At 43.1% G+C, this 27,884-nt stretch overlaps 4 protein-coding genes across 5 annotated transcripts; all 4 read right to left on the reverse strand.

Moving 5' to 3' along the window:
* Positions 1-167: 167 nt before the first annotated feature.
* LOC120671597 (ATP-dependent zinc metalloprotease FTSH 2, chloroplastic-like) lies at positions 168-4,691 on the reverse strand. 2 transcript variants are annotated; one of them, XM_039951978.1, is made up of 6 exons: positions 4,406-4,567; positions 4,025-4,072; positions 2,598-3,740; positions 1,894-2,207; positions 937-1,177; positions 168-686 (listed from the first exon to the last, which is right to left on the reverse strand). In XM_039951978.1, exons 3-6 carry the CDS (start codon positions 3,729-3,731, stop codon positions 342-344), a joined length of 2,034 nt encoding a protein of 677 aa, XP_039807912.1. In that variant the 5' UTR covers positions 3,732-3,740; positions 4,025-4,072; positions 4,406-4,567; the 3' UTR covers positions 168-341. The 2 variants fall into 2 exon arrangements, with proteins under 2 accessions (XP_039807912.1, XP_039807911.1); XM_039951977.1 differs by lacking the exon at positions 4,025-4,072 and having other exon boundaries at positions 4,406-4,691.
* A 645-nt stretch (positions 4,692-5,336) lies between these two features.
* On the reverse strand, positions 5,337-8,921 carry LOC120671599 (probable CDP-diacylglycerol--inositol 3-phosphatidyltransferase 2). Its single transcript, XM_039951979.1, has 11 exons — positions 8,703-8,921; positions 8,107-8,243; positions 7,716-7,800; positions 7,563-7,612; positions 7,277-7,316; positions 7,157-7,201; positions 7,009-7,074; positions 6,653-6,767; positions 6,380-6,436; positions 6,193-6,291; positions 5,337-5,869 (listed from the first exon to the last, which is right to left on the reverse strand). Exons 2-11 carry the CDS (start codon positions 8,141-8,143, stop codon positions 5,816-5,818), a joined length of 648 nt encoding a protein of 215 aa, XP_039807913.1. The 5' UTR covers positions 8,144-8,243; positions 8,703-8,921; the 3' UTR covers positions 5,337-5,815.
* An 801-nt stretch (positions 8,922-9,722) lies between these two features.
* Positions 9,723-14,804, reverse strand: LOC120671600 (conserved oligomeric Golgi complex subunit 7-like). Its single transcript, XM_039951980.1, has 10 exons — positions 14,382-14,804; positions 13,476-13,565; positions 13,247-13,366; positions 13,071-13,172; positions 12,737-12,987; positions 12,428-12,573; positions 12,079-12,277; positions 11,269-11,923; positions 10,409-10,741; positions 9,723-10,172 (listed from the first exon to the last, which is right to left on the reverse strand). Exons 1-10 carry the CDS (start codon positions 14,667-14,669, stop codon positions 9,894-9,896), a joined length of 2,463 nt encoding a protein of 820 aa, XP_039807914.1. The 5' UTR covers positions 14,670-14,804; the 3' UTR covers positions 9,723-9,893.
* Positions 14,805-16,256: 1,452 nt separating this feature from the next.
* On the reverse strand, positions 16,257-21,873 carry LOC120671601 (protein REVEILLE 6-like). Its single transcript, XM_039951981.1, has 9 exons — positions 21,153-21,873; positions 19,928-19,985; positions 19,620-19,743; positions 19,378-19,536; positions 19,192-19,296; positions 18,274-18,383; positions 17,614-17,673; positions 16,782-16,882; positions 16,257-16,701 (listed from the first exon to the last, which is right to left on the reverse strand). Exons 1-9 carry the CDS (start codon positions 21,446-21,448, stop codon positions 16,686-16,688), a joined length of 1,029 nt encoding a protein of 342 aa, XP_039807915.1. The 5' UTR covers positions 21,449-21,873; the 3' UTR covers positions 16,257-16,685.
* Positions 21,874-27,884: the final 6,011 nt, after the last annotated feature.

Consider the following 27,884-nt stretch of genomic DNA (forward strand, 5'->3'; position numbering starts at 1 on the left):
AAAAAACGTGGCAATTTGCGGATCCAATGCTGAGTCTGTTTCATCAATAAAATGAAGCTAGTTCTTAGTTCAAGCATAGTTTTATCACATGTTCATGTAGCACGAACCATGGAATTGTCTCGTTCAACGAGCAAGTTAGCAAGCGATTTCGCACGACTAGAAGCTAGTAGAATTTAAAATGTTGCCAGGAGCCTTAAGCTAATTACAGTTACTATAATTCACCATGTGTAAGTTACATGTAGTGTACCAAAAATCCGGCTGGTGAAGTAGAGTTAGTGTACACCAAGAATCCAAAATATGAACATCTTATAACAACAAATTTCCCCTGCAAAACTAAGAATTTAGGCAGGGAGAGCTGCCGCCGGTGTGGCTGGAGGAACCCGGTTCTTGACAGGGATCTCCACAAACTCGGAAAGAATTGCCCGGAACTCATCTCCGTTCAATGTCTCCTTCTCAATGAGCACCTCAACGATCTTGTCAATTGCCTCCCTGTTGTTCCTAATGTGGCTCAAAGCGATCTCATAGGCCTCATCGGAAAACCTCTTCACAGCCGCATCGATGTCCTCCGCGAGCTTCTCCGACATGGAGTTCCTTGCCATCATTCTCATGATGACATCCCCACTCTGTGCTCCACCCTCCATCAGAGACCATGGGCCGATCTCTGACATACCGAAAGTTACGACCATCTGCGTAAACATTATGATCTCAGTACAGTCACCAACAAAGATTAAGTCAATAGTTGAGACAAGTGGTCCACAGTTTTCTGTCAATTTTAGTAGGCCCTAGCATGTGAATTTGCAGTGTGGTTTTCTTATAATTCATTTGCAGATATCAGTCAGAATCTACAAAAGTTTCAGAAGGAATTGCAAAGTTCTTGCTTACTATTTCCAGTTTATGTTGCTAAGGCTGCAATAGTGCAATATAAAGGGAGCATACCTGTTTGGCTAAACCGGTAATTTGCTGCAAGTCACCAGCAGCTCCCGTTGTCACCTCAGGCTCTCCAAATATGACCTCCTCAGCAGCTCTACCACCAAGGCCACCAACAATTCTGGCAAAGAGTTGCTGCCTGGAGATCAGCGTTGAGTCATCCATCGGGATAAACCATGTAAGACCACGAGCTTGACCCCTTGGAACTAAGGTAACCTTTTGGACAGGATCATGGCCAGGTGTCAAAGTTCTGCAAAGAGATTTTCATAAATGAATGAGATTTCAGAGAAATTTGACATGGAACGTTTACCAAAAAAATAACAGAAAAAAGGCACACAAATAACTCAAACCTACCATATGCTTCTCAGAGGACAAAAACAGAAACAGAAAAGGAACCACTTAGTACATACACCAAAGGGACATGCCATGAGTTATATAACAAGTAGAAGTTGTACTCTATTCCAACACCAAAATAACTGCCCTGTCGTCCATCTAATTACTAGATCATTTAAGACAAGAAATTTAGCTAGCCAGCTTTACAAACCACATTAGAACACATATATACTCCCTCCATATTGTAAAGGAAGACGTTTTGGACATCGACTCGGTATCCAAAAACAACTTTGACAATTATCTTTTTGCTAAAAAAATATAAAATATATTCAATATATACTTTTACGAAACTACATTTCAAGATGAATCTACTTACATTGCTTTCATATTTTCAAACTCAACCCAAAAGAATTTATTTATAGTCAAAGTTTAAAATGTTTGACTCAAGACAAACTCAAAACGACTTCCTTTACAATATAGAGGGAGTACCTAGAGTAATTGAGATATTTCAAATGCACAACAGGTTATCTAAGAAACCCACCAACCTAAAGTAACTCAATTCCGATCCAATGCTTAAGATAAAGGAGAAAAGATCCGCAAAGAGAAAAATTCAAAGAAAATGGCATCTCTTACCCGCAAATCGCATGCCCAACTTCATGGTAAGCAACAAGACTTTTGCTCTTCCCATCTGTCATCACAGTTCCTTCCATGCCAGCCACTATTCTGTCAATTGAATCGTCAATCTCTTTTGAAGAAATTGCTGTTTTCCCACGTCGGCCTGCCAGTATGGCTGCTTCATTCAGAAGGTTTGCCAAGTCTGCTCCACTGAACCCAGGTGTTCTCATTGCTATGACATCAAGAGAAACATCAGGATCAAACTTCTTGTTGCCACCGTGCACTTTCAAAATCTCTGTCCTTCCACGCACATCGGGAACATCGACAGACACCTGGGTAACAAATTTCAAGTTAAGATCTAGATAGTTTTCAGGTAGTGAATGAAAGATGACTCAAGCTCTGAACTAAATGGACCAGGCGATCAGCTTAGTAAAAAGAAAAAAAACTAGACGAACCTAAGAGGAACTAGGTGGAGGTGATCAGCTTAATAATCTATGAAGGAAACAATATGGGTGTTGAACTTTTGGCTATAAAATGGTTAGACTTAATTTTTGCAAGCATGCAGTTGACAACTTCACTAAGATAGAAAAATAAATCATGATCAAACATAACGACTTTAACAGGAACAAGCACTCACTTAACTGTGTTAGGACTGGAATGTTTTGACAGATAGAATCCAAACAAATGTTAACAGCCAAAATTCCAGATAATAAAAAACTAACCTGTCTGTCAAAGCGTCCAGGCCTAAGTAAAGCAGAATCCAAGATGTCAGCTCGGTTAGTGGCAGCAATAACAATAATTCCAGTGTTTCCCTCAAAACCATCCATCTCAGTCAACAGTTGGTTGAGTGTCTGCTCCCTTTCATCATTTCCGCCACCAATACCTGTACCTCTTTGCCTACCAACAGCATCAATTTCATCAACAAACACTATGCAAGGAGCATTCTCCTTGGCCTTCTTGAAAAGATCACGAACTCGGGAAGCACCAACACCAACAAACATCTCCACAAACTCAGAGCCCGAAATTGAGAAAAATGGCACACCAGCCTCTCCAGCAATTGCCTTGGCAAGCAAAGTTTTACCAGTTCCAGGTGGACCAACAAGAAGAACACCTTTAGGAATGCGAGCACCAACAGCAGTGAACCTTTCAGGCTTCTTCAAGAACTCGACCACTTCCATGAAGTCTTGCTTTGCTTCATCGACGCCAGCAACATCATCAAATGTAACACCAGTGTTGGGTTCCATCTGAAACTTGGCCCTAGATTGACCAAAACCAAGGGGAAAGCCAGGACCATTTGGTCCGCCAAGGCCACCTTGTGCCCTTCTTGATAGCAAAAATAGACCACCAATGAGGATAAGGGGGAATGCCAAATTTCCAATAAGGTTAAACAGAAGGGAACCAGAGTCCTCCTGGTTGCTGTGTGCGGCAAAATCAATGTTCTTTTCCCTCAACTTCTGAAGAAGCTCCTGGCTTAGACCTGGAAGCTGCACACGGACTCTCTGCACACGATTGCCGAGCTCAGGAGAGATGGCCTCCACGATAGCAATTGTCCCATTCTCAAACAAATCAACCTTCTTCACTCTGTCCTTGTCAAGATACTCAAGGAACCTCGAGTAAGACATCCTTGAGGAAGAGACACCCTGCTCATCAGCGAGAGCTTTCTTAGCACCCAACAGGGTGGGCAGCCCAACTCCAAGGTTCCCAAGCGCAAGTTTAAGGAACTTCCTTCTGCCATCACTGGTCTTGTGCTCCAAGGAAGCAGTCACTGACACCGGCCTTTGCGTAACGCCGCTTGAAGCAAGTACTGAGAAGGGAACCACCGCCTTTGCAGCAAGGCTCAGAGATGGTGGCACCATCTTTGCTCACTGAAAAATGGACGGACACCACGTCAACAAGAGAAAATAACAGTTGCTGCAAAGTAAAAGAATAAAAGGGGTGGGGGATTGGGTGTTCAGGAGCTTAGTTTACTGTTCTATATCATCAGTTCTAATTCAATTTGACTGAAACAATCACGGGTACAATTTTTTAAGTCCCAATGGAATTGCAAACGGGTATATGGAAGATCTCAGGATGTAGAATGCTTCGGAGTAAGTAAACACGGAATATTATTCATAAAAGGAGTTTCTATTCAAGAGCGACTAGTAATTACATGAACTACAAGTGCCCGAACCATTCTGTCCCTTGCTCAACTGCAAGTCTGCAAGCAGGTACAATCATCAGCCTAGAGCCTACTAAAGTATGATCATCCATATACAGTAAACCGTCAGGCCTTCTCCTTGAAAGTCGACAAGCTAACTCAACAGAACAAGCTTTGAAAAAAAAAACGTATCCTACAGGTGGATCCTAGTTTAGCACGACAGACTGACACTCCTACTTCTCCGGTTCTCCCTCTAGCCAAAAAAAGATGCTCCAGAGTACGCTCCCAACCCAAAAATCAAGCAAGATAAAAGCAGCTTGAGAACTCCAACCCGGTGCTAGAATCAATCACGCAAACGCACACGGAATCGCGGAATCGAAGACGCGCGCGCACCTGTGTGTGTGGACCGGAGCCGGGGCCTGGAGAAGGGGGGGGGGAGAGGGGAAGCCGAGGAACTAGGGGATGGGGGGAGCGAGCGGAGTGTATAAGTAGGCGAGCACACTGGCGAGGCGTACGGGGTGCAGATTTTTCTCCCCCTCCGCTTGTTCAGGCTCCCGGTGCGCGGTTGCGTGGGGATTGTCTCGCCGAAGGAGAGAGGTCGGGGGTGGGGTTGGGGGACGAGCGACGTGGGCGGCTCGGCGGCCACAGCGTCGGTCGATAAGGAAGAGATGAGCCCACATAGACGGAGTTGCAGGGAGACTTGCAGTAGCCAAGAAGCCCAGCCGCCCAGTCCTGGCTCCTAGCTCCTGGAGGCGAGTGAAGAAATATCAGCAATTCTTCCTGGTCCAAGTGAAAAATCTCGGCTTTTTTGGGGCGTCATTTAGGTCTCGTGGCAGCTGAACTCAACTCACGTTGGAACCAGAAACGCCAATGGCTGGAAGTAGCATTAGCTGTTCGTAACCCAGCCGTCCATTTCTTTGCACGGCCGCCCAGGGGAATTCACGGTTTCACATTGCAACCACCAGTGTTTCAGCACTGCCACTCGCATGTATCGTTTGAAGTGTTAAACATCGGGGTAAAATTCTTCATGGGCCGCGAGCTGTTTTTACCGCGCCCACAGTCGGTGAATGTTTTTTTTTCTTTTTGAAAGGCACAATTGGTGAATGTTTTTTTTTCTTCTCTTTACCGCCCTCAGCCTCGCTGCACCGTAGAAATGGAGTTCTCCTTCGAATCAACAACGTTGCCACAAACTCGTATTCGCAATCTCAGTCAGATTCAGTCATGTGACTTCCCATAGATGTTTTACCCTTTGGAATGAACTTAAGAAGATCACATAAAAAAGCGAATTTTTATCAGCAAAACTTGACGAAACAATACTTGTAAGGAATGCAAGGCAAGATAACCAAAAAAATCTGATAATTGTAAGGAATACAGGCAAGATAACCAAAAAAAAATCAGGTGCCTATCTGATAGTGCATGCTAACCAAGATAACCATAAATTTTGCAATTCTAAAACTTCATATATTCCTGGACTCTGAAAAATGCAGCTTGTAAACATGGTTCAGATACTCATAGGCCACTCCAGCTAACAAAGGTCATGCTCTGCATCCAACTATATAGTGAACAAACACTGACAAACAACTTAACAGCCTATACTTTCTCCGTAAAACGTTTGTCTCCTCTGTTTTCTTCATGTTCTTCCCACAGCAAGTTGCCGTCTCTTCCCAACAGATAGGCATAGTCAGAAAGATGTCAAGGCACACAAGAAGTAGCCACTGTATGTATGAAATGGTGTACAAGCCTCACGGGAATTTTCCTTGGATAATATCAACACAAACTGAACAAAACCGGTGCCTTCATGCTTTACTTGCTGCGCTTCAGATCATACACGACACATGCGTCTGCAGCAGTTTTCATCTGTACACAGGAAAATTCATGGATGTCAGAATTTTGAGCTTCTTATTGAATTCACTAACCAATCGCACTTTATAACTAGGTAGAATATGCAACCGTTCTAGCGCCATACAGACCTAAAATTTGGAATGACGACATGTGACAGTATGGCAAAGATTAGTCATGGAACACCTGACTACACTGTAGGTACAAATACTGAATCATCAGTACCCCTTTTTTCACCTATTATCTATCTATACATCTCTTGTCTTGTAATGCCACAGTTTTTCCAGCTAATGCAAATGTGCAAATAGTAAGGGATTGCAGGAAAATTCAAGTGTGAGTACCTGAATGATATTGGTAAGTTGTTTCACTGCCCAGCCAATTAAAGTGGAAACAAACACCAAGACAATGAGGGGGCTTTGATTCAGGATACCTCTGCATACCTGTTAAAATGTTGATACAGAAATGTCATATGCTATACGGTTCAGATGTCAACTGAAAAGGGCAAATATAGAAATGATGCCATCTTACACTAAGCAAGCTTGTCGACTTCACATCAGCAAAGAGAAAGAGGATAATATACAAAACCTGTAAAATTAGGCAAAAGAAATAGGTTAGAGGGTGAAACATACTAAGATCATTTTGTTAGCTGTGTATAAACTTGCTGGATGTGCTGACTGTACAGATATTGCCAAGTCCACAACACAACATTCAACTGTCAAGTTCTCAACATTTGCATGAACTGAAACTGCATAGCAAGATCATAGACCTTGCAGATAGCGTGATGTATGAAAAACCACATACCTCACAAGAAACACAACAGAAGGCCATGAACGGCCTGTACCCGTAATATAATTTCAGAAGCCAATTGCCTGTGTGCTTTACATCCTTGTGGCTAGTCTTACCTGACAAGAAAGAACTAGTACAGAAAATATGTCATTACATAGTTAGCAACTAACAAAGTTGAACATAAGAAACTCAGGAACAAATGAGCAGCACATAACACATGCATCATAAAAGCATTGGACAATTATTGAAGATGCAATTGGTAGTCAAATTTATTATGTTCCCTCGATTACCTTAAGAACAGGATTAGGTGCTGACTGGAAAGACAAACTGGAAACTTGCAAGAACTGAACAAAATGGTAGGGAAAACTGACCTGTACATTTGAAACCAGTGGCTTGTGATATCCAACCCAAGCAGTATCAAGAAGACTAAGCCAGGCCTGTAAAAATGTTAGCAATTAGAATGTTTAACCGGTATTGATATTCAAGACAAATCAATACAAGCAATTCTGCTTTCAATACCTGTAAAATTGGGAGAGAAGGGCCAACAAGCAAGCAGTGCTAACCCTGAAGAAGAGCAATGTGAGTTGTGAAACTATTCACACTGCATATCCAGAGTTCAAAGATTTATTCAAGAAGTACCTATCTGTAACCATGTCCAACACAGCTCCAAATGTTGATGCTGATTCATACAATGAGATAAACTAATCAGATAATTTCATAACTTACCAGATAGCTTATACACCAGGAAAAATAACAGGAATAAGGAGATTTTAGCTGAGACCACTGTTTCAGCATAATAACCATTTGAAAGTTCTTAAGCATACCGTGCAATGAGATTTCATCGTAGCAAAGAAGTCAGAAATTAACCTTCTTTACACATGGACAAGCTACATGATTTCAAAACAAGGGGAATATGAACTGTTACCTTGATTAAACTTCCGAGCAAACCAACCATCCACGCCATCTAGGACAAAACTGAGATGTTTGCAAGGATGTCAGAACCATATACAATTATACATAAATCATTTGCATAGCATATTGAACACAAGTGGTCTGCATATAAATCTAAAAGACTCACCTGATGAAGTAAAGGATAGCAAAGAGTGTCTTGTTGGAATAGCAAACAGCAAAAGCTATAAAATTTATGATGATCCTGAAATACCCTGTACAATGACAATTCCTTAATTTTAAGTCACAGATTGCCTTGTTGGTTGAAGTATATACACTATTAAATTTCTGGTTTCTTTTGTGTTGCTATTCTAGGGCAACAAAGTGGAACAAAACTACGATACAGATGGTGCTTCTAATATAGATACTAGAACAAGAATGAAGTATGAAATCAATGACAGAAAATAGGCAATGTTCCCAGTTGCACAAGCCATTAATGGTATTATCCAGTTACTTTGGGATATAAATAAGACAAAAAGAATACAAATCAATAAAAGATGGGTTTGGGAACAGAAAAATACCGATAATATTAGGGATGTAAAGATAAACTGATGGCATTTTCTCAGATGATGCTTGTGCCACAGAAGATCAGGAGTAATTAAGTTCTCGGAGACAGGCAGGTCCTCCCTTGATGGAAGCAGTAAACTTATTGGGGTTCCTGTAAGATAAGTATATCATTACACATATTGATCCAAATAATATATTTTTTTACAAGGAATCGATAGTACCTCATATGCAATAAAATAATAATTCATTATTTGCAAATAGTAGTACAGATGAGTATGGTGGCCCCAGGTGATCTGAGGAAACACAGTATATTGGTTCTGAAAAGATTATTATGAAACTTGAAGGCAAAGTGATTGAAATACTGTGGCGAGTAAAGTTTGGACAGCGCATAATTAAAGCATTTGCTTCTTTGCTAGAACTCTAAAGGGCATATTTAACTAGGGGCGGACCCAGCATAGGACATGGGTGTACACATGTACACCTTGGAAATGAAATCGAAGTTAGTAGGTAATATATTGTAACTGGATTCAGATCCGAATACAAATAGTTTTGTTAGGGTTTGGGGTGCTCCGTTTCGCACAGCAGAAGGAAAGAGAAGGGGCGGGCATACCTGGTGGGTGCTCGTCGCCGGCAAAGGGCTGGGCGAAGACGCGACAAATGGCGCCGCCGCTCGCCCAGTCGTCGCCGCCAGGGAAGGAAGAGCAAGGGAGGAGAGAGTCCGGGAGAAGGGAAAATGTTAAACAGAGGGAGGAGAGTGAGGCGAGGAAAGATGACCTGGCAAAGCGCTCGTTCTGGCGTCGCCGGCTCGCGGTCGCGGCTAGGAAAGAAAGGGCGAGAGAGTGGAGGGGAAAAACCGAAAAAGTCGAAGGCAAGCGCCGGAGGAAAAAAATAGGCAAAAGAATAAGGCCGGAAAAGAATAAGGAACAGAACAGTTGGGGCCGGAAGATAGGAGGGCTTTTTTAGGGCGCGTTTAGTTTCCAAAATTTTTGGGAAAAAATACTGTGGTAATTTTCAACCGAAAATTAGAAGGACTAAATATGATCTAATTGTAAATCTAATTACACAGATGGATGGAAAATCACGAGACGAATCTATTAAGCCTAATTAATCCATCATTACAGATTGATTACTGTAGCACGGCATTGTCTAATCATTGCATAATTAGGTTCATTAGATTCGTCTCGTGATTTTGCCCGGGGTTGTGGAATGAGTTTTAACAGTTATTCACATTTAACACTCCTAATTAGTGGTTAAATGTTCGAAGTTATTGTAGCGCACGAAAATTTTTGGGAACTAAATGGGCCCAAAACCTTTAATTCAAAAACCTTTAATTCATCCCTCCGATAAAAAAAATGAACCCAAAAGTTTAATTCAACCTATCGTCATCGTCATTATAAAGAACCTAAACTTAGTTTTTTCCCCCCAATATGAACTTTCAGATGGCCGCAGAAGCTTATATAAAAATTTAAAGGAAAACGTAACTCTGCCTGAGGACAAGAGGCTAAGAGACAAGCATTTCTTATGACAAGCATGCTGCATGCAGCATCTTCCTACGTGCTAATCTCATGAGATGTGCATTTGAGTTGTGTGTCCTCTTCCTACGTACACGCAGCTCCTCTTTCTTTCTTTCTTTCAACTTTGCAATGAAGTCTTCTATATATGATTATTCCCACTATATGCAAGCAGTACAGTTACATCGTATACAAGTCAAAACTCAATGTCACAACAGAAGGTCAAAAACAAAAGGATAGAAGTGAGATAAAACTTGCGGAATGGGGGAGGCTACGACAATTTCGCTTCACTAATCTAGTGAGATCCGCCGGATCTTGCACGCCAAATGGGTAGTAGGGAGGTCGAGCTGGCTTCCGCCGTCTGATTTTATGAGACCACGGACCTGGTCCCTCGGGGTCGAGACGCAGGAGTGGAAGGTGGACAGGAACGGAGGGATCGGCATCGAGAGCGCAGAGAGGACGTTGTTCAGGTACTCAATGTCCGCAGCGAGCTGCTGCGCGCCTCGATCGGTGATGTAGTGGATTCCACGCAGCTGCTCCATGAACAAAGCAGTGGCACCCTCGGCAACCTGATACATGTAAGCACATATGAGAATCAAAACTGGATCGTTCAAACATCAATACAGGAACTGTGTTATGAATTACGATAAAATGTGGGGAAGATATGAAGTAAACTTCTATTCCATTGTGATCAGTATATTCAAAGATAATTTACTCTTCCTATATAATGTCCAAATATGCACTGAAGGATAGTAGGTTTTTGCGTTTCAAAGGCACATAAGTAGAAATATTTCCCATATATTACCTTAAAAATCCACTCAGTGGCAAAGAACTGGGCTTCGTCATTGCCAGCCTCGTTGCCTGAGATACCTTCTGCAAGTGGCTCCAACTGCTGTGGTAAAGTGAGGAGATACTCTCCAACACTGGTCACATAAGCTTGTGGGTAGGCACTGAAGCTTGGAAGAGGAAGACCACCCTGCTCCTCCACCGATGACCAGATTGGGAGGCGAGCAACGTCACTGAGACGTTGCCGAACTTTAGATATGAGCACATCATAGACGAGTTCATTTACGGTGTCTGAGAAGGCCGCAACTCTCTGTGATGTGAGAGGAAGAGCATGGAACCTTGTATCTTTTGACTGTAGAAAAATAAATAAATCGTTAGTAGTAGAACATCAGGGCAAATGAACTTGGTTGGGAAAATCTGCAGGGCACGAGTAGGTTCTAACATATGACAGGGTTAAATAACTAGTAATACCGGCAGAAAAGGCAAGTTAAAATGATTAGAACTCAAGTTAAAATGAAAGCAGATATTCTAGATGAAGCCTAAAGTGTACTCCTTATATAGAAAAGCAACCGAATCTGTCATTTGTCTAGAATGCATAATTTTCATCTAATACAACTAATCTGTCAAGGTGACTCAGGAAATAAGAAACGATGCAATCTGGACCTTACACGGTACACCAAAGATAAGATAGCTCAGGATTTGGTGTTATCAAAACTTGAGTAAGATTCATCTATCAAGTTCTACCAGGTGATGATTGCAGATCATGCATCACTATGCAAGTTCAATCAATATTCAGCTAGTCAACTACAGTCAAGAAACACAAGTGACGACTCCTGTGTTATAACAATAAATGCGGAAATTCAGAACAATAACACTTACCTGCTCTAGCACAGTTAAGAGCTTCTTAGACTTTTCTGGCAGATCACTTAGGCGAATAGCTGCAATATCAAGTGCAGCCCGCCCTCCAAGAGGCAAGTCTGCATTCTCATCAGCAATTGCTACGGGTGATTTATCCAGGCTTGAACCAAAGCCAGAAAGAGAAAAGTTTGTTCCAATCCTGGCAAGTGTGGCTCTTAAAGAAGCTTCAAATACTGAGGTTCTGCTAGTCAGGCAATCAGCCACTGTAAGAATCTGCAAAGCACCTTGGACAATAGACCATTCTTCCTCTTCAGAAACATCTACCAATCGGTGTGCTTCCCTTTTCTCTAAACCTGAATCTTTCTTCAAGGTGTCACTCTCCAGCCCACAGACTATCCTCAGGGATTTCAATGTTTCTTGTAGATTAGATATGTATTGAAGCATGATGTCATCAAGAGCAATTACCAGTTCATCTGCCTCTGAACCACCAGTAAGACTAATGCATCTCTCTACAGCTGCTTCAAGAAGTACTATCATTTGCGGGATGGATTCCTCCATTCTGCGGACAGCTTCACTCAGCTCTATACCCTGTGCACCAACACCACGAGGGACGGCCCCACGGATGTCAATACTTGCCATCTCAGCAGAAAGAATAGCACGCTCCATCTGCCCATACCTACATGACACCCGAAAAATAGCATGCAGCACTAAAGGCTTAGCACTAATACATAACATCAGTTGTGTCAAAGAAATGTCATAAATGCAGCTGGTAACAAGATGCAACATGATGCTGTTGTTGTTTGCATTGGCCAAATCTGTTTAAGTGTTTACCTCGCTTTAAAGGTTTCATATGGGGAATAAATAGCTTTCAGAGTATTCAGCACAACTGCAAGATCTGATTCTGAAAATAAGTGCTGAATGTTCCTAGCAAAAGTGCCAGTCATATTGTGCAGTTCAATTAGTGCTTGAAGATGCTTATTCTGCAACTTGGTGCTTTTTGGTAAGTCACCTGATAGAACGTCCAGTATACCTGAGTACAAAGAAGAAAAATGTAATTCATTGTGAGAAAAAAACCAAGCATGATTATGCAAGAAAAAACTAAAATCTTGTCAAAGCAGAAAAATATAGTGATACCATCATGGTATAGAACTATGAAATTAGTGAGCAGTTTATGCATTACCTTTGGAAACAGATCTAGTTTCAGGGACAACATCCCCAGTTGCTATGTTGACACGAGAAACAAAGCTTGAATTCAACTCACTCATGGTCTCAACAAGTACTTTTGGTACTAGTGATTTGTATTCTTCAGGGAAAGCAGTCAAGCACCTGTGAGCATTAGTGTAGCATCCACAGGTTACATTGCAGTTCTGATGGGGCTTATGCCAAATATATTACTTAAAGACTTGCTTCCAAAACTGACTTCTGCTTAACCAATTTAGAACAAGAATGTTAACTCAGAGCAGAGGGGAGAGGATCACAATGAGCATACCACTTCCATTCTTGTTCAAGGTAAAGCAGTGTCTCATCATAGAAATTAGGCAGCCAGCTTGAGAATGAGAGACCATTAATGCTTTCACCACCAAGCTTCTCCATGTCTAATCTGCTGGCTCTTTGCTTTAGGTCAAAATCTTCCCAAAGTTTCTTTAGAGGTTTAACATGGATTTTAGTGTACTGCGCCTCCAGTGACTTGAACCTTTCGATACGTATCAGTATACCACGAAGATCTTGCACAGCATCAACCTTTTGAAAAAAACACACTTTTCAAGTAAAATAGGGATGCTTCATGTAACAAATATAAACTACTGTTTTGTGGGGGAAGATACCTTGCGATTAGAAAGTGCATCCACTAAACGAGGCTGCACCATTTCATCTAACCTTTCTTCCAATACTTCAAGCTGTTTTCTCACATTTGCGAACTCTGCAACCTGAAAGAAACTTCTTTATAAGAAAAAGGAACAGGTTATGTATGCAGTTTGATTTTTTACAGAGGGTAAAACACCTCTCCAACTGCTGACAAGCAATGTCTCATCGTTGCCAGGGTTTCTGCAGCCTTTGGAAGATTGCCACTAGAAAACACATCCTCAACACTCTGGCTCAACTGAGCTAACCCAGCTGCATCCTGCCATTCCATCAAACAGTCAATTATAAATAATAAACATGAATTGAACATGTTAGTAAAACATTACTCCAGTAAGGTATCACATTCTATAACTCTACATAGACATTACCTGCAATGTTGTATATGCTGCTTCCATGCGTTGTTTCACAGTATCAATTTGCGCTAGTGCAGCTATTGACTCAGCAGATGAGCCCTCAGCCTGGTTGGAAATATAACAATTAATACTTTGTTAGCTGCCACCTAGGCAAATTGTAGCTGGAACTGAATACAGTGTAACAAGATGGAGCGAGCTGGGGCAGAAGGAGAGGCTGGAACCACCCGAGAGATTAGTTTGGTCTACTGTGCTCACACAACTGAAGGGTGAGAAATATTTTTAGGTTATTTTAAAAAAAAAAGAGAAATATTTTTAGGATTTTGCATCACGTTCTACAGGACTTTATCATCCAAAGTATGTCACATTATGGGAACTCCAGGGCTTATTGTCTACTTTTTAGAGAAAAATATAGAAAGTTTTATGGAACTAAATGTCTGAATTGCTTTGAATGTTAACTTTTGTATAAACTTAATGTCGCAAGTACATAAAATGGCTACACCCAGACTAATCTTATCACACATGTCTGCTAATGGAACTGTGTCAGAATATAGCTTGGTTTCAAAAACCCTAGCACATTTTGAGACCAATTTTTAACTAGAAACTAGTAGCAAAATGAGACAACAAACCATGAAACCAAAATGATCATCAAACTAATGCCTCAGTTGTGAACTTGGCACTACTTCTACTTGTATGTTATAATTGTATGCAGGTCATATACGTGACAAGACTAGATTAAAAAAAAATGGCATGACTGCAAGGAATGTGAGATCCAGATCCAGTTGAACTATTGCAAAGCAACTAAGCCGGTAAGCTATTCCAAATCTCCAGGTCATCCGTCTCGATTTCGCGTTATACTCGCACGGGAATGCCAATGAGATCCAGGTCCAGTAAGGAGCGAGCCGGAGGGACGGAAGCGCGTACCAGGTTGAGGGATTGGAGAACGGAGGCGAGGTGCGCGCGCAGGGCGACGGCGTCGTCGCGGAGGCGGAGCGCGTCGCGGCACGCGAGCGGGACGCGGCGGAGGGCGTCGCCGCTGTCACGCTCGAGCGCGGCCGCGGCGTCGTCGGCCGCGGCGCGCAGGCGCTCCTCGGCGTCGGCGAGGAAGCGGTCGAGCGGCTCCGACGGGTGCCGCGCGTCCAGCGCCGCGTTGATCCACTGCTTCGGGTCGAACCCCTCCGCCCCGAACTCCGACGCGTCCACCACCACCATTTCCTACGCACACCGGGACCGCGCGGCCGTGCCGGAGCCAGCAATAGGGCGACGCCCTACCTCCCCCCGCAGCGAGAAACCCACCTCGATCTTCGAGCTCAGCAACTAGATCCAGCCGCTGGCGTCCAGGTACTGTTTGGGTTGTGTAGCACTGTTAGCGCACATAATTCGCGAGAAAAAAATCTCACATGAATATAAACAGAGTTTATTTGTAAAAAAAATTTCACAGATGAGTGTAATTTTTCACGACGAATCTAATGACAGTAATTAATTGATGGTTGGCTACAGTGATGCTACAGTAACCATCCTCTAATTGTGCGGTCAAAGATCAGTTTCGTCTCGCGAAGTAGCGTAGGGTTATGGAGTTAGTTTTATAAATTGTTTTTATTTAGTATCCCTATTTATTAGTCAAAAAATTTTATGCTACTTAACTAGTACTTCAAACCAAGAGGGCCCAGGACTGGGGAGGAGGATGAAGGAGCAGTGTCGGGAGAAAAGGAAGAAGAGCTGAATGAAGGAGTGTCAACTTGAGTGGGCTGAAACTTGACTTAACTGCCTGAAGAGCTACTGAAGGAAGGCCCAGCAGTCGAACACAACTGCAGAGGCCCCATTGAATTCAGCCCGTTCTATCGGAGTCGCCGCGGCAAGGCAACCAGCGCTAGTACGACGACCTAATGGAGAACTCACGTGAGCTTGGCGCCGGGTAAAACGTAGCTCCGCCCCCGTGACCTGAATCCCGATCATAACTTCTTTGGAAGTAATACTAAAGTCTAAATATGATTTTTGTTGATTTTTGTCCCTACAAGACACGAAGAATTCAGACGTTTCTGAACTTTTTATGATAAAGTAGGAGGGTGTTTGGATCCAATGGATTAAACTTTAGCCCACTTATTTACATGCCAAATATTAGCACTAAATATGGACTATTGATCTATTACATAGATGATGGCTAATTAGTCAGATGAATCCATTAGCCCTTGATTAGCTCTCATTAGCATGTTTAGCCCTATTAGCACATCTAGAGCTAAACTTTGAGCACAAGTTTTTTAGCACATCCAAACACCCCCTAAATTGAGTACGTGTCAACTTATGTTGTCCACTTAACACTAAGATGTTTTTGGGTAAAAATTGAGGCTGTTCGGGGTGCTTTCTCCTCCATCCAGGCTGTATCAAGAAGCTCGTATTTCGTCACGTGTCTTTCCTCGTAGTATAACCTAGTAATAAATATCAAACATCTATCATCTATGTTCCTCTTTGATATTTGGCTCAAAGCGTAAGCCAAAATGAGCGCAGATTCAGAGTCCCCCTCGATCTGGTGAAAATTGGATGCCAGCAACGTGCGACTGTTTATAACTTAACAACCAAGAAGCAACTAGAAAAGAAGGCCACGTACGTAATTAACCAACTAGTACCATTTCTCAACAAATATAAAGATATCAATGTTGCAACTGATGCGCTTTCTCAAGACTTGCGAGAAGAGTTTCTCTAACAATCATTTCTCATCAAATATAAACCAATTAGTACCATTTCTGGAGAAATAAAAAGATATCAATATCGCCATCCACAAGCTTTCCCAAGACTTAGGACAGTTTTACACAGGTCCACAGTTGAAAACTTTTCATTATAGAGTCAACGAGGGTAATCACCGACCATGATTATTCGGTATGTTATGTCTTGTCTTGATCAACGACTCCCAGGAGTACCTCAAACATTACATGATCACACATTTACATACATGCACACACAGGTGTGTATAACAAAAAACATACCGATCTAGGCCCCACCCAGGAAAAAAATTGCATGAGCGCACAAAACTGGCTATCTACATGAACATGAAGAGCAAAACTAGCCTAGGGTTAGACCATATTATTCGAAGATATACAGATGTCACTGCCATAACCTGTCTCTAGCATTCATAAACTGCTAGATCAGCCGTCCACAACTCCAGCACAGAGAGCACACAAGAACGCCTCGTGGAAACAACTGAAGCTTCGACCACCAATGGGCAGTGTTCTCTCATTCACTTGTTACCCTGGCAATTGTAAATTAGCCTAGTCAAGATGGCAGCACATCAGGTATAAGCACACATGAACAGGGAGGGTGACGGTTTACATGAATGGGAGATGGCAACTCTGAGGAGATCCAAGATTTTCCATGCCTTCAGATTTAATGTAGCCCTCACTACCATAACTACATGATGATAGCAACTTCAGCTGCAATAGGAGAATCAATCAGGATTTGAGAAAAGAGCAGAACTAATTAAATACTAACGTAGAAAGTCATAAACCAGAGGACATGCCCCTTATCCACATAGCCATGCATTCAAAGATATATACAGGAACCGCAACAAAAATGTTTTGAATTTACTACAGAAAAAAAAGTTCCATAGATGGTAGTATGATCACAACCCCACTGAATGAATAACTCATCACTGTAAAGCTTTCAGCTCATGCCAGGTAAGAGATACTATTTTAAGCTGAAGCCTCAGCTCAAGGAAATAATAGTGAAACTAGTCACCAACATATTTGTGCTTGAAAAGATACAGGTTATCATATTTTATTATGATGTCACTATCTGAAAAGCCCATCTAGTGTCAGATATAATTGTTATGAAGCAAATGCTGGAATTTCAAGGAGTTCCAGGGTATAATAGTGATAAAAATTGCTGGAACACGATCGATATTATCACCAGCAAAGTTTTAACAAGTCCTACACGCTGGGCAGATAGCACGATGTTGTATTGGCAAGGCAAGCTATGAAACTGATTTTTGAAACACTGCATTCATCAGTGTAATTGTAATGGCAAGAATTATGGTGAACCTATTAGTATTAATAATAATACAAAATTGGGATGTGGTTCATAATATGCTTACACGACCAGAAGCTACAAAAGTTTTGAGAGAAATGTGGGTAGATCAGAGGAAGAGACAAACAAAATAACTTACATGTTCTTCAAAGTCAGGACTAGTAAGGTTTGTTGATAGATTTCTCATAAGCAGTAGTACCTGCATATATCAATTGAAAACCAGAGTTCATTGTTAAAATCACAAAACACATTGGCATTGGCAAATATTAATAACCCTAAGGACAATCAATGCTTCATGAATTCTCAAATATGAATGGAAGAAAAAGAAGAATGCATGTAGAGTAATTCAAAATTAAGAACCATATTCCCTAGGGTCACAAATACTTAATGTTTTGGACAAGATATGGTCAAACTTTAGATTTTATTTTTTTACTATCAATGATTTCAAAAATATCTAGTTTAAAAAACATGAAACATCGCATGTGTAGATTTGTCCTGAAAATACTTTCTAGTACAAAAATAGTAGTCAATGGTGCCTATTGGAGGCTGCACGTGTCCAAAAGCCAAGTATATTTTACCAGAGGGGTCATATCTGAATTTCTTGTAAAAACAACTGGAGATGAAAAATGTTAGCAATAAATGATGTTTCTAACCTCTGAAATTAAAAGGCTTGGAGTTTGCTATAGTTTTCAGGATAACAAAACTTAAGTGGAATTTCATTGAAACATAAAACTATGTGACATTATTTCTGAGGGTAGTGAAGAAATGGTCCATCAAGTAGAGTTTATAAAAGACATACCGTTTCAACATCAATTGGATCCATCGCTTTTAACCTCTGCAAATGCCCACTGGTATCTGGATCAAATATGCTTCCCAGGAAGCTGTATACTCGGGCGAAATCTGGCATGGCTGCATGTGTTACAGGGGAGCAGCATAAGTAAGGATATATTCACAGTGAAAAAATATATTTTATTCACACTAACATATCTACTTTAAAGACGCAATGTATAATTAAGACATAAAAAAATCAGATTTCGTAGTACTTCTTGGAACCAAATACACGTCCCCTCTAGAAGATATCAAGAGATCAATCCTCCTGATTCAAAACATTATTATATTTACCGATATCTACATGGATATAAGGAGACACTTTGACTAGCAATTTTAAAATATTGCATTTCAAATAAAGATACTTAATTATTACGTCATGATGAATCTAGCAACATCTATCTTGCATTTTTGCAGAGTATCAACTTTTCTTAATACATTGATGGTCAAAAGCTAAAAAGGTTTTACCAGTAGAAATCCTAAACAACAAATAGGATGAATTTTTATGTTTGGCATGTATGACACCAAAAGGTCAAGCTACCTAGCCCTCTGAGAAGAATGAGGTTATTAAATTGGAAATGTTTCTTGAGTTGCTCATGAGATGACACAAGACAAACATATGCTTGTGAGGGATATGCTCTCAGCTGCTTTAGTATACAAAATACAAACAATGGAAACTCAGATCCCCAGGATTTCATCTTTAAAAAAACATGTTTTTTCTCTCTAACATCATAGCCTCACCCAAAAGAATAAACTTGATGACCATAAAGGATCAGAATATAAACCCAAATGATCCAGTATGCTATCTAGCACGACATGCACTAGGTCATTAACAAAACCATAGCCAAGGTAGATTCACAGAGTGTATACTGCAGAAGGGAGTGCTCACCACGGAGTGGTGGGACCACATTTTCTTGCTCAACTGCTTCAGAAGTTGGCCACGTTCCGGATGGGCTCTCTATGCTACTAGAGCAGTTATTTGTTGCAATGGCACCTGGACCACAAATATGTGAGAAGTTATAATTTGCCCCGCAAGTTATTAATCTTTTCATGCTGGTTGCAACAAACAACTGACCATGCACATGACTTGCACTGAAAGGTTGAACAGGAGTATTGTCCCAGGAAGGCATTGCTGAATTTGCATTTGCATCTCTAACAGCAGAAGATGTATCCATAGACATGAGTGAGCCTTGCTCCCTCTGAGGGAGTTGTTGAGACAAAACAGCTTGAGAAACTGCAGGAGATAAATAAATTATGGTCATCACTTGTCAACTAGAAAGGTCATGCCAATGAGCTGGGTCCTTGAACAACACAAACCATTTTTAGATGCCTTCTGTGGATATGGATGAGCTGCCTTTCGTTTTGGCCGGGGTGGAGGCAGATGCTCGCCTGCACCATTCTTCTGAACCTTCAAGAAGTACTTCTGTGCATGGCTCCTAATCTGTGAAAAGAACATTTTTATGCAGAATGAGCACTTCTTTATCTGTGAAAAGAGCATTTTTAAAGACTGAGCACATTATAATGCAAACGTTGCTTATTAGCTAATTATTGAATGACTAAGGTCAACACACATTTCTAGAACTCTGTAACTGTAAAGGACTTATTAAGGTGGATATGGACGGTACCTGTATAACAGTCTTTGAGCCAACATATGCTTCAATCTTTTTCCAATCACGATCGAAACTATATAGCAAAGAAAAGAACGAATTAAATTTGATAAATATAGGTCAGATCATTGTAGTTCTCACAGAAAGCATTCCCAAATATAATTAATTCAAGTAGCATGTCTTAGATTACAATACACAAGCTATAAACAATCATAGGGAAAAGCTATAGTATCCAAATATATTCGTTGTGTTTGATTTCTTTGACTAATCTTGCCTGGCCTAACTAGAGGACAAAGAAAATGGAAAACCTAACTCAAGAATTTTACAATCTCGGAAACAAAAATGCATTCTCCCTCCTAACCTTGACTAAGGATCCAAAAATTCTCCCTCCTACCTTGGTAGTTCAGCAGTAAGATTACTAGGACTAAAAGGCCATAACATACTGAACATTCTCACAAATATAACTAACAGAAACAATTGCCCAGGCATACAATGCTTGTCTTTAATTACCACAAGACAGCAACTAAGTACGACAGAAAAAAGATTAAGAATTTAATACTAAGTATATAGAAGTGGTATTCTCAGCAGCTGTCAAGCAAACAAATGAACTTAACTCCAGTGCCACACAGATGAATAATAAGTAAGCTTCACACACCATTAGTTAAACATTAGTTAAACAGACTAAACAACTATCCAGACTAAGTCACAAAATTCCGACAGAAACAGGAATCGGATCACATCCTACCATCCCATTGCTATACCTGAACGCAGTGGAACAGCATCATCTCAATCAGTTTGAAAACATAAAAACAATCACACCTACCCAACTAAACACACCACCACAATCACCACCACCACCACACCTAAACGAACCCCAAAAGGTACAGAAAAAATGACAGGACAAAAAAAATATTCAGAGACTCCAGGGAAATGGAAACACGGGCTCAAATGTGCCCAAACCACAACTGCAATATCTAATAGGTTCAACAGAACCCTCGTCCTTTAATTAGATCCCACGGGCAAAACATATGTGAAAAATGAATCGCGTCTACTTAAAAACGCCTACTAAACCACCCACAATTAACATTTCGCAGGAGTAGCCCCGACACGACGAATCCAAACCCCGCAATGTCCTCACGCCGAGGGGGAGACAAGGATAAGAACCAACAAGCAAGGAATTGCCGCTAATCCTAACGAGACCGCCACCAATTTCTCACTCAATCAGAGACAAGGGGGCACTCACAGCTGCAGGGCCTCGAGGAACTTGTCGTGCTCCGGCTCCGTCCAGCTCTCCCGCGACTTGGTGATGGTGTAGGGCTTCCTGACCTTCCGCACCTCCTCCCCCGCCGCGGGCGCCGGGGCTGGGGCCGGCACCGCCATCGGCGGCGGCGCCATCACCGCGGCCCCCCGCATCCGCTGCTGCTGCGGCAGCTGCTTCCCGCCCCCGCCCCCATCATCCCCGCCCCCGCCCGCGACGGCGGCGGCGGCGTTGGCGGCGGCGGAGTCGAGCGGCTTCGGCGTCGTGCTCATCGAAACCATCAGCCGGCGGTGGCGCGTCGGGGAGCGGGCTAGGGTTTTGCTGCCTGGACTCGTTTTTCCCCCTCTCTTTCTTCTCTCGGGTGCGAGTTGAGTTGGATGTGTGAGGCTCGCGAGACGAGGTGGGTGGGTGCCGGTGCGCCGGGGAGGAAATGGGCCGCCGCCAGGCGCTCGCGTTGCGTGCGCGATGTGGATGTTTCGTCACGCTTCGGGGCGGTTCGCCCGCGCTCGCCGCTGGCCACAAGAGGGCCCTGACGCCGACGGGCTGGCTCGCCGGGGGGAGCGTCGGCTAGCGCCGGGACGCTGCCGGGTGGGCCCGGTGGTCGGCGCCCCGGGGACGGGGGTGAGTTGGTCTGGGTTCCCGTGCCAGGCCGACGCCGCGACGGCGCCTCGGCCGCCGCACGCAGCACGTTCCCGCCGGTGCGCTGGGTGCTGCCGTGGAACGCTGGACGGACGGGGTCGACGCACGGGTGGGGTGGCGCCGGTTGACCTTGGTAGGCGATCTTCCTCAAAGCAGCATGTGTTGCCGTGTTGGTTGGACCACGGAGCTCAGTGCAAACTGCTGCGGTACAATCCAAATTTTCCTTCGCCAAGTAGACGGCACAAACCTCAAAGGACAAAACTTTTTTTTCGTGACCGTGACTTAGCATGTTTTCCGTTAAAAAGAAAATAGTTACAAACACAATTTTGATGCGGCCAAACATAATTTGACCAATACAAGAGTACAAAAGACTAAAAATAGAGAAACACTGAAAAAAACACACATACAGACGAAAACTCACACTAGAACCACAACCAGCAAGCAACACGAGGGAGGACAACACACTCAAACCACAAACCTAAAGAGCCCACTGCGGCTTACAGCCGAACCTACAAAAATATACTACAACATCACGATGATTGCCTAGAATCCGTCACAGCATCAAAAACTCATAGCGGCAAAGCATTCGCCTGAACAAAGTTTAGGTGGCAAAGCATCCACCTAGATAGCACAACCATGGCGGCAAAGCATCCGCCCGAACAGAGGTGGCAAAGCATCCACCCAGGGAGCACGACCAAAGGCGCCAAAGCATCCGCCCGAAGCAAATCTCAACCAACAAGGCGGCAAAGTATCTGCCAAAATGTAAGGATCTGAGCAACCAAACTGATGATGGCGCAATGAAGCGAGGGTAGGACGACCAAAACGATGACCACCACCACCGTCACCAAGCCAAGAATGACGCTTCAACCACTCGGCAAAGCTTTAAAATAAGACGATGCTGTGACGGCTCAGGTTTTTAAATAGCCAATTCAGGGTAATTAGAACCAAATCATGCATCATTAAATAGGAAACATTGAATTAATGCATGTGTATGCACCGAAGGAAGCTGCTCGTTGAGCAATTCTTCTCTAACTAACACTGACCTAGTGTTATTCCCAGGCAAGCCCCGGAGCATGTCCTATCTATTTTAAATTTATGCAACTTATTACTGTTTCTATCTACTTGCGCATTTAAGTTTACAAGAGTTGCTTGGAACCTTAGCTGCATAATCCTAGGTACCTATGCTTGAACACTAGTATGTGTAGGTCGCTAGATGGCTAGGCTAATGGTTCGGTAGAAGTCGAGTGATTTCCTGTCACTCGCGAGAACTATAAGAGTTGAATGTTTACTACATACTGCAACTATAAGGCTCACGGGCGGGGTTGTGGTACTTGTGATACCCCGTCTGTTTAGTGAAAATGGATAAGGCCGCAGTGTGTGGTAGTGGTGGTTAAGCTTTTGAACGTACTAACCACATGCCGAGAAATATGGTAATCGGTAAGCTTAAGTACTGGATTGCACCGAGACCGGAACATACCTTCCCACCGTCTTTGAACGTTGTTCTCATGCGGCCACATGCGGGTGCAAGAAGGCTCACGACCCGGCGCCGTACCGTGGCGTGGATTCTTGTAGTCGAGGGCGGTGGGCCTGTTCCATGCAGCGGGAATTGAAGGGAAAAGTCGCGTGGGCGAAGCGAGATGTCGATCCCCATGCGTGTGTGTTAGGTCTGCCTGGCCAAGTTAACAAATTCGATTCGAATCGTCCGCTTCTCACGGTTTGGGACTGCTTAACCCTTTTACCACATAGAGTAAGAAGTGGAAGATGATGATGATAATAAATATGGTTGGTTGGATGATGAAAGATAATTGTTTCCCACTATGTATGCTATTGGATAGATGCTCACCTAGAATGATTGATTGAACTAGAATTTGGAAGCTAAAACATGAAATTAAGGATTTCCTCTTTACTGCTTTTCAGCAAAACAAACCCCTGAAGCCAAAAGTCTTGCATGTCTAGATAAAGGGCTAAGTATACCCTTAGTCGGGTAAGCCTTGCTGAGTATACTCAGCCTTGCTTGTGGCTTTGTTTTTCAGGTGGTACATCTGAGGGTATGGTTGACGTCATGTACGGACTTCATCATGACATCTTGTTTCGTCGGTAGAATATCGTTCATTTCTCCCCCGCACTTAAACTTTGTTGTACTCTTATACATTCAAACTCGGTTGTAATAATAATTTAATTTCATACTCTGTGCTGTAAAACTTGTGGAATGTTGCATTCTCTAGACTGCTTTGTCGATCCTGTTTCAAGTGGTTTAATCGGGATTTTACCCGACAGCACTGCCGGATTACTCCGTTTTAAGTGCGTGTTAACTCTGATTGTCGTTTTGATGATGGTTAGCGCACTTAAGCCGGATTAATTTAGGCGGGACTGCCACAGACGCCTCCAGGAAGGATGTGACGCCACTGACGCCACCGACGTCCGACCAAAATGGCCTAGGTTTTCACCTGAAAAGCTTGCCGAAGAAGCAGGATGAGGAGTAGTCGATGACGCCTTCAACAAGATAAACGGCGCCGAGGGCGACGCCGTCATCGGCCCGCAAACAGACAAACAACTTTCGCCTGTACCCCTGATCCCACCCCAGAGGCCCCAAGAAACATGCAGCCGGGCAGCCGCAGGGGTAGCCCTCCGAGAGCAGCGCCACCACAGAGGGGCCCCAAAGGGCCAAGACGTTGGCGCAGCAGTGGCTGCGCACCCTGCCTCGCCGCGGTCGGAACCGTCCGCCGCCCAGAAGCCTCCCTTCAACCTCAGCACCTAGAAGACCATGAAAGGGCAGAACCGCTCGTGCAGAACGACGCAGCAGGTGTCGAGGTCGGCCGCACCATGGAGCGGCCGCAGCCACGCCGGGCGGGACGGGGCCACACCCGCACACCAGGAGGTGACCGCCATGGCGGCCAAGGGGTGGCAAGAACGGGGCGCATCCAACCGGAGATGCGTAGATCCGGCGAGGGGAGGGGCGGATCCGGCCACGGGCGGCGCGGATCCGGCCTCCGGCAGCCGGCGTCGAGCCCGGCGGCGGCGGGAGTAGAGACACCGGTGAGAGGGCTGAATGGGCTTGGATTTGAGCGGGAGAAGGGGGAGGTGGGAGAGGAGAGAGGGAGGAGGGAGGGACGGCGGGGCCGCCGTCGTCGCTGGCCGGCGACGACGGCGGAAACCTTGTTGATCTCGTGGATCGGAAACTCAAGCTTGTTCGGTTTGAATTGGTTTGAAGGAAATTGGAGGGGTGGAAAGAATTAAATCCCCAACAAGTTAAATCCCTCTTAATCCGCTTCAATCCTTTTGTGAAAGGGATTAACTGAACAAGTTCTAAAATAAACTGACTTGGGAGGTTTAGAAGTAGGATAAGTGGTGCGAAAACAAACTAGCTGACCCATTACTATGATCCTGTGGCGTCCATCCTTAGTTTGTTAACCTAGATCAGGCAGCAAAAAGAAGTGTCATCTTTTGTTAACCCTGCAATTCTGAGTATACATGCGCAGCTCGGTTCTGTTTGCTTTCTTTCAGAAACATCCAGGCTGCGGCTTTTCATTCTTTCGCTTCCGAGCTACTACTGTATGAGCATTGAGTTGTCATGCAACTGTAACGCCCGGATCTTCGTATCATTGTCCTGCAGCAGAAGATACTGCTTTGTTTTAACCTGCCACGATGTTGACTGCTTAGCTACTCGGTAACACTCGCCGTGCACGCTGCCGCAAGAAAGAGGCGATCAAGCGAGAGGCCTTCCTTCACCTGCCGGCTTAAAAGTCGCTTGCCTCCGCCGCCCAGTTGGGCACCGGCTGTAACCATCAGAGACACTGTTCTCTCGCACCCATCGTTCTTCTCACCAACGCCTGCTCTGCAAAAATCACGAAACCTTTTCGGTTGGTGCTGGCTTTCCGGCGGCGAGCAGAAAGGAACGCATCCCATGCTCCTCGTTGCTGGAGTGTGGACAAGCCCAGAAGGTAGGGTCGTAGGGACAACACTACACTCTGTTAATGAAGAGCCGATGAAGTTGATCTCTCCAGCCTTCAGGTCGATGATTATCTTGATAGGGAGGGCTGGTGCCTGAATGTCTGATGCAAAAGTTACAGTTTTTTCTTTTGACAAATAAAGTTACAGTTTTGGAGAATTTTACAATGATTAAAAAAAATAAGAGTCATCCATCTGATAGAATCGTATGGTGGTCAAGGTAGAAAGTACCTGGTGGTACAAAAATGTGGAACTAAGTACTAAAAAGTGTGATCGAATACTAATTTATTTAAATATTTGTAAATACCTTCCTTTGATCAACAGTCAGAAAAAATCTCAAGGCAAAACAATCTGAAAATACTCATTGGTATTTTACAATTATTGTAGCAAATCTCACAGTTTTTTCCCTTCAGGATCTGGAACCAGGCGCTGCAACTTCCAAAAGAGGAAACAGGCCGGCCATTCCTCTGCCCAAAGCCCCAAAGGATAAACTAACGGCTTGCTGCTACTGAGCAGTGACAGTGAGCAGGACAAAAGCTCTCCACGCAGGCTGCAGGCAAGCAGGTGAAATGGTCGATCGTGCGGTGAGATCCGGGGATAAGCACCGGGTAAATGCAGCATGCTTCGAGTGTTTTTCGCAGGCCCGTGCTGTGCTGGTTCCCGGAAGCAGGCACGGAGGCACACCGGCCGGTCATTTCGCCCGCTATCTTATTGCTGCCCTGGTTTGGTGGTCGACCACTGGAAAATCGGATTGGGCCGCGCAAAAGCATCTTTTTCAGCTGTTGCCCATTCTGCTCTAGCCCTTGACAATGTTTGTCGTTGCAGATCGGTCCAGTACTATCCGTATCCATACCAGCAAGGCAGCAAACTTGAGACATGTTTGGAAGCTAGGAAACATAGACTAGTACGGATTTTATCTCACACCAGAAATGTGATTATTATGGGAACGAAATGAATTGACGTATTACATATAGAAAAAAGGGGAAAGAAACATCCTGCTTATTAAGCCACAGCCATCAGCCACCAGCTATTCGTCTCCATGGAGAGATTAGATAGATGACGATGAAGGCTAACCCAAAAGAGAGGTGTAAAGAGCTCATGCTATTCATTATTCTATACTATTTTTTTTCTCAAATACACAAGAGAGCTTCGTATCTTTATATTAAAAAGAAGTGAACTTGAATATCCGAATTACAACAACCATGCTATTTATATGCTATAAGATCTTTGAAACATAAAAAAAATAGGATAGTTCATAAGAGTGGCGTAGCCTAGCCAAAGAATAGGGGGCAGCCTTTCTTAATTGAGCTGCTAAAGCAATGAACAATATCAAGTTACTGTTTAACTGCTAAAGCAATGAGCATTGTCAAAAATACTGTTTAATTAGTGGAAATTTTTGCAAGGCAAGGAGGTTATGGCCTTCTATGGGTATAACTACCCTTCCGCCAGTGTTCATAAGAAATATGAAGGCGAGTGCCAATCTCATCCTCTGATTCATTAAGGAACTGGCGAAGCAATAAGCGTTAGTATTTGAGTCTTATACTACTGTTCTTCATCAATTGTTTTGTTTGTTCATATGCATCATTAAAGTTTTAACAGACCTTGTGTAATGATTTTAAAATTTTAGAGAATATCTTGAACTTAAAATAATTTCATTTAGTCATATCTCTTGCTTTTCCATGCAAAGAAGGTCAATATCTAGTTTTATTTTAGGCTAGCCTGGTAAGGAAAGTCAATATAATTATTTGGTAGGCTGGCTAGAGGGGAAGAGGGGAAACGGTAGCTTTTATTTCTTTTTTATTTTTACAAAACTCAATATATACTTTGCAACATAAAAAAACTAAAGACATACTTCTTTTGACCACGCTTGGTGAACCTGTGAGTGCCGAATGGGTTAAAGCAAATTACCTATTGTGTTGAAACAATCAATTTCATGATGGAAAAAGTTTGTATAATTTCTTTAGTATAAATCAAGAACAGGGCCAAACATACACTAAATACTAATAAAACGTTTCTTTCCAATTTTTGTTTTTTGGTAAATTATGGATAAGTTTGGAATTATACTTGACTGGAATATCGAAATTGTCATGGTTGTTTCTGAAAAGTGACTGACTTGTGGGTGTTCTTTAC

Source organism: Panicum virgatum, chromosome 4N (genome assembly GCF_016808335.1).
Source record: "Panicum virgatum strain AP13 chromosome 4N, P.virgatum_v5, whole genome shotgun sequence".
Lineage (NCBI taxonomy): Eukaryota > Viridiplantae > Streptophyta > Magnoliopsida > Poales > Poaceae > Panicum > Panicum virgatum.

Coding starts and splice junctions, on each gene's coding strand:
- LOC120671601 (XM_039951981.1), bottom strand. CDS start 21,448: ATGGTTTCGATGAGCACGACGCCGAAGCCGCTCGACTCCGCCGCCGCC. Junction 19,537..19,619: donor ACAGAAGGCATCTAAAAATG/GTTTGTGTTGTT, acceptor TATCTCCTGCAG/TTTCTCAAGCTGTTTTGTCT. Junction 16,883..17,613: donor GTCCTGACTTTGAAGAACAT/GTAAGTTATTTT, acceptor CTCCTATTGCAG/CTGAAGTTGCTATCATCATG.
- LOC120671597 (XM_039951977.1), bottom strand. CDS start 3,731: ATGGTGCCACCATCTCTGAGCCTTGCTGCAAAGGCGGTGGTTCCCTTC. Junction 2,208..2,597: donor CTGGACGCTTTGACAGACAG/GTTAGTTTTTTA, acceptor TTTGTTACCCAG/GTGTCTGTCGATGTTCCCGA. Junction 1,178..1,893: donor GTTGGGCATGCGATTTGCGG/GTAAGAGATGCC, acceptor ATCTCTTTGCAG/AACTTTGACACCTGGCCATG.
- LOC120671599 (XM_039951979.1), bottom strand. CDS start 8,143: ATGCCATCAGTTTATCTTTACATCCCTAATATTATCG. Junction 6,768..7,008: donor CACTGGTTTCAAATGTACAG/GTCAGTTTTCCC, acceptor TTTCTGTACTAG/TTCTTTCTTGTCAGGTAAGA. Junction 5,870..6,192: donor AACTTACCAATATCATTCAG/GTACTCACACTT, acceptor TCCTGTGTACAG/ATGAAAACTGCTGCAGACGC.
- LOC120671600 (XM_039951980.1), bottom strand. CDS start 14,669: ATGGTGGTGGTGGACGCGTCGGAGTTCGGGGCGGAGGGGTTCGACCCG. Junction 11,924..12,078: donor TATGAAACCTTTAAAGCGAG/GTAAACACTTAA, acceptor GGTGTCATGTAG/GTATGGGCAGATGGAGCGTG. Junction 10,173..10,408: donor CCACTGAGTGGATTTTTAAG/GTAATATATGGG, acceptor TACATGTATCAG/GTTGCCGAGGGTGCCACTGC.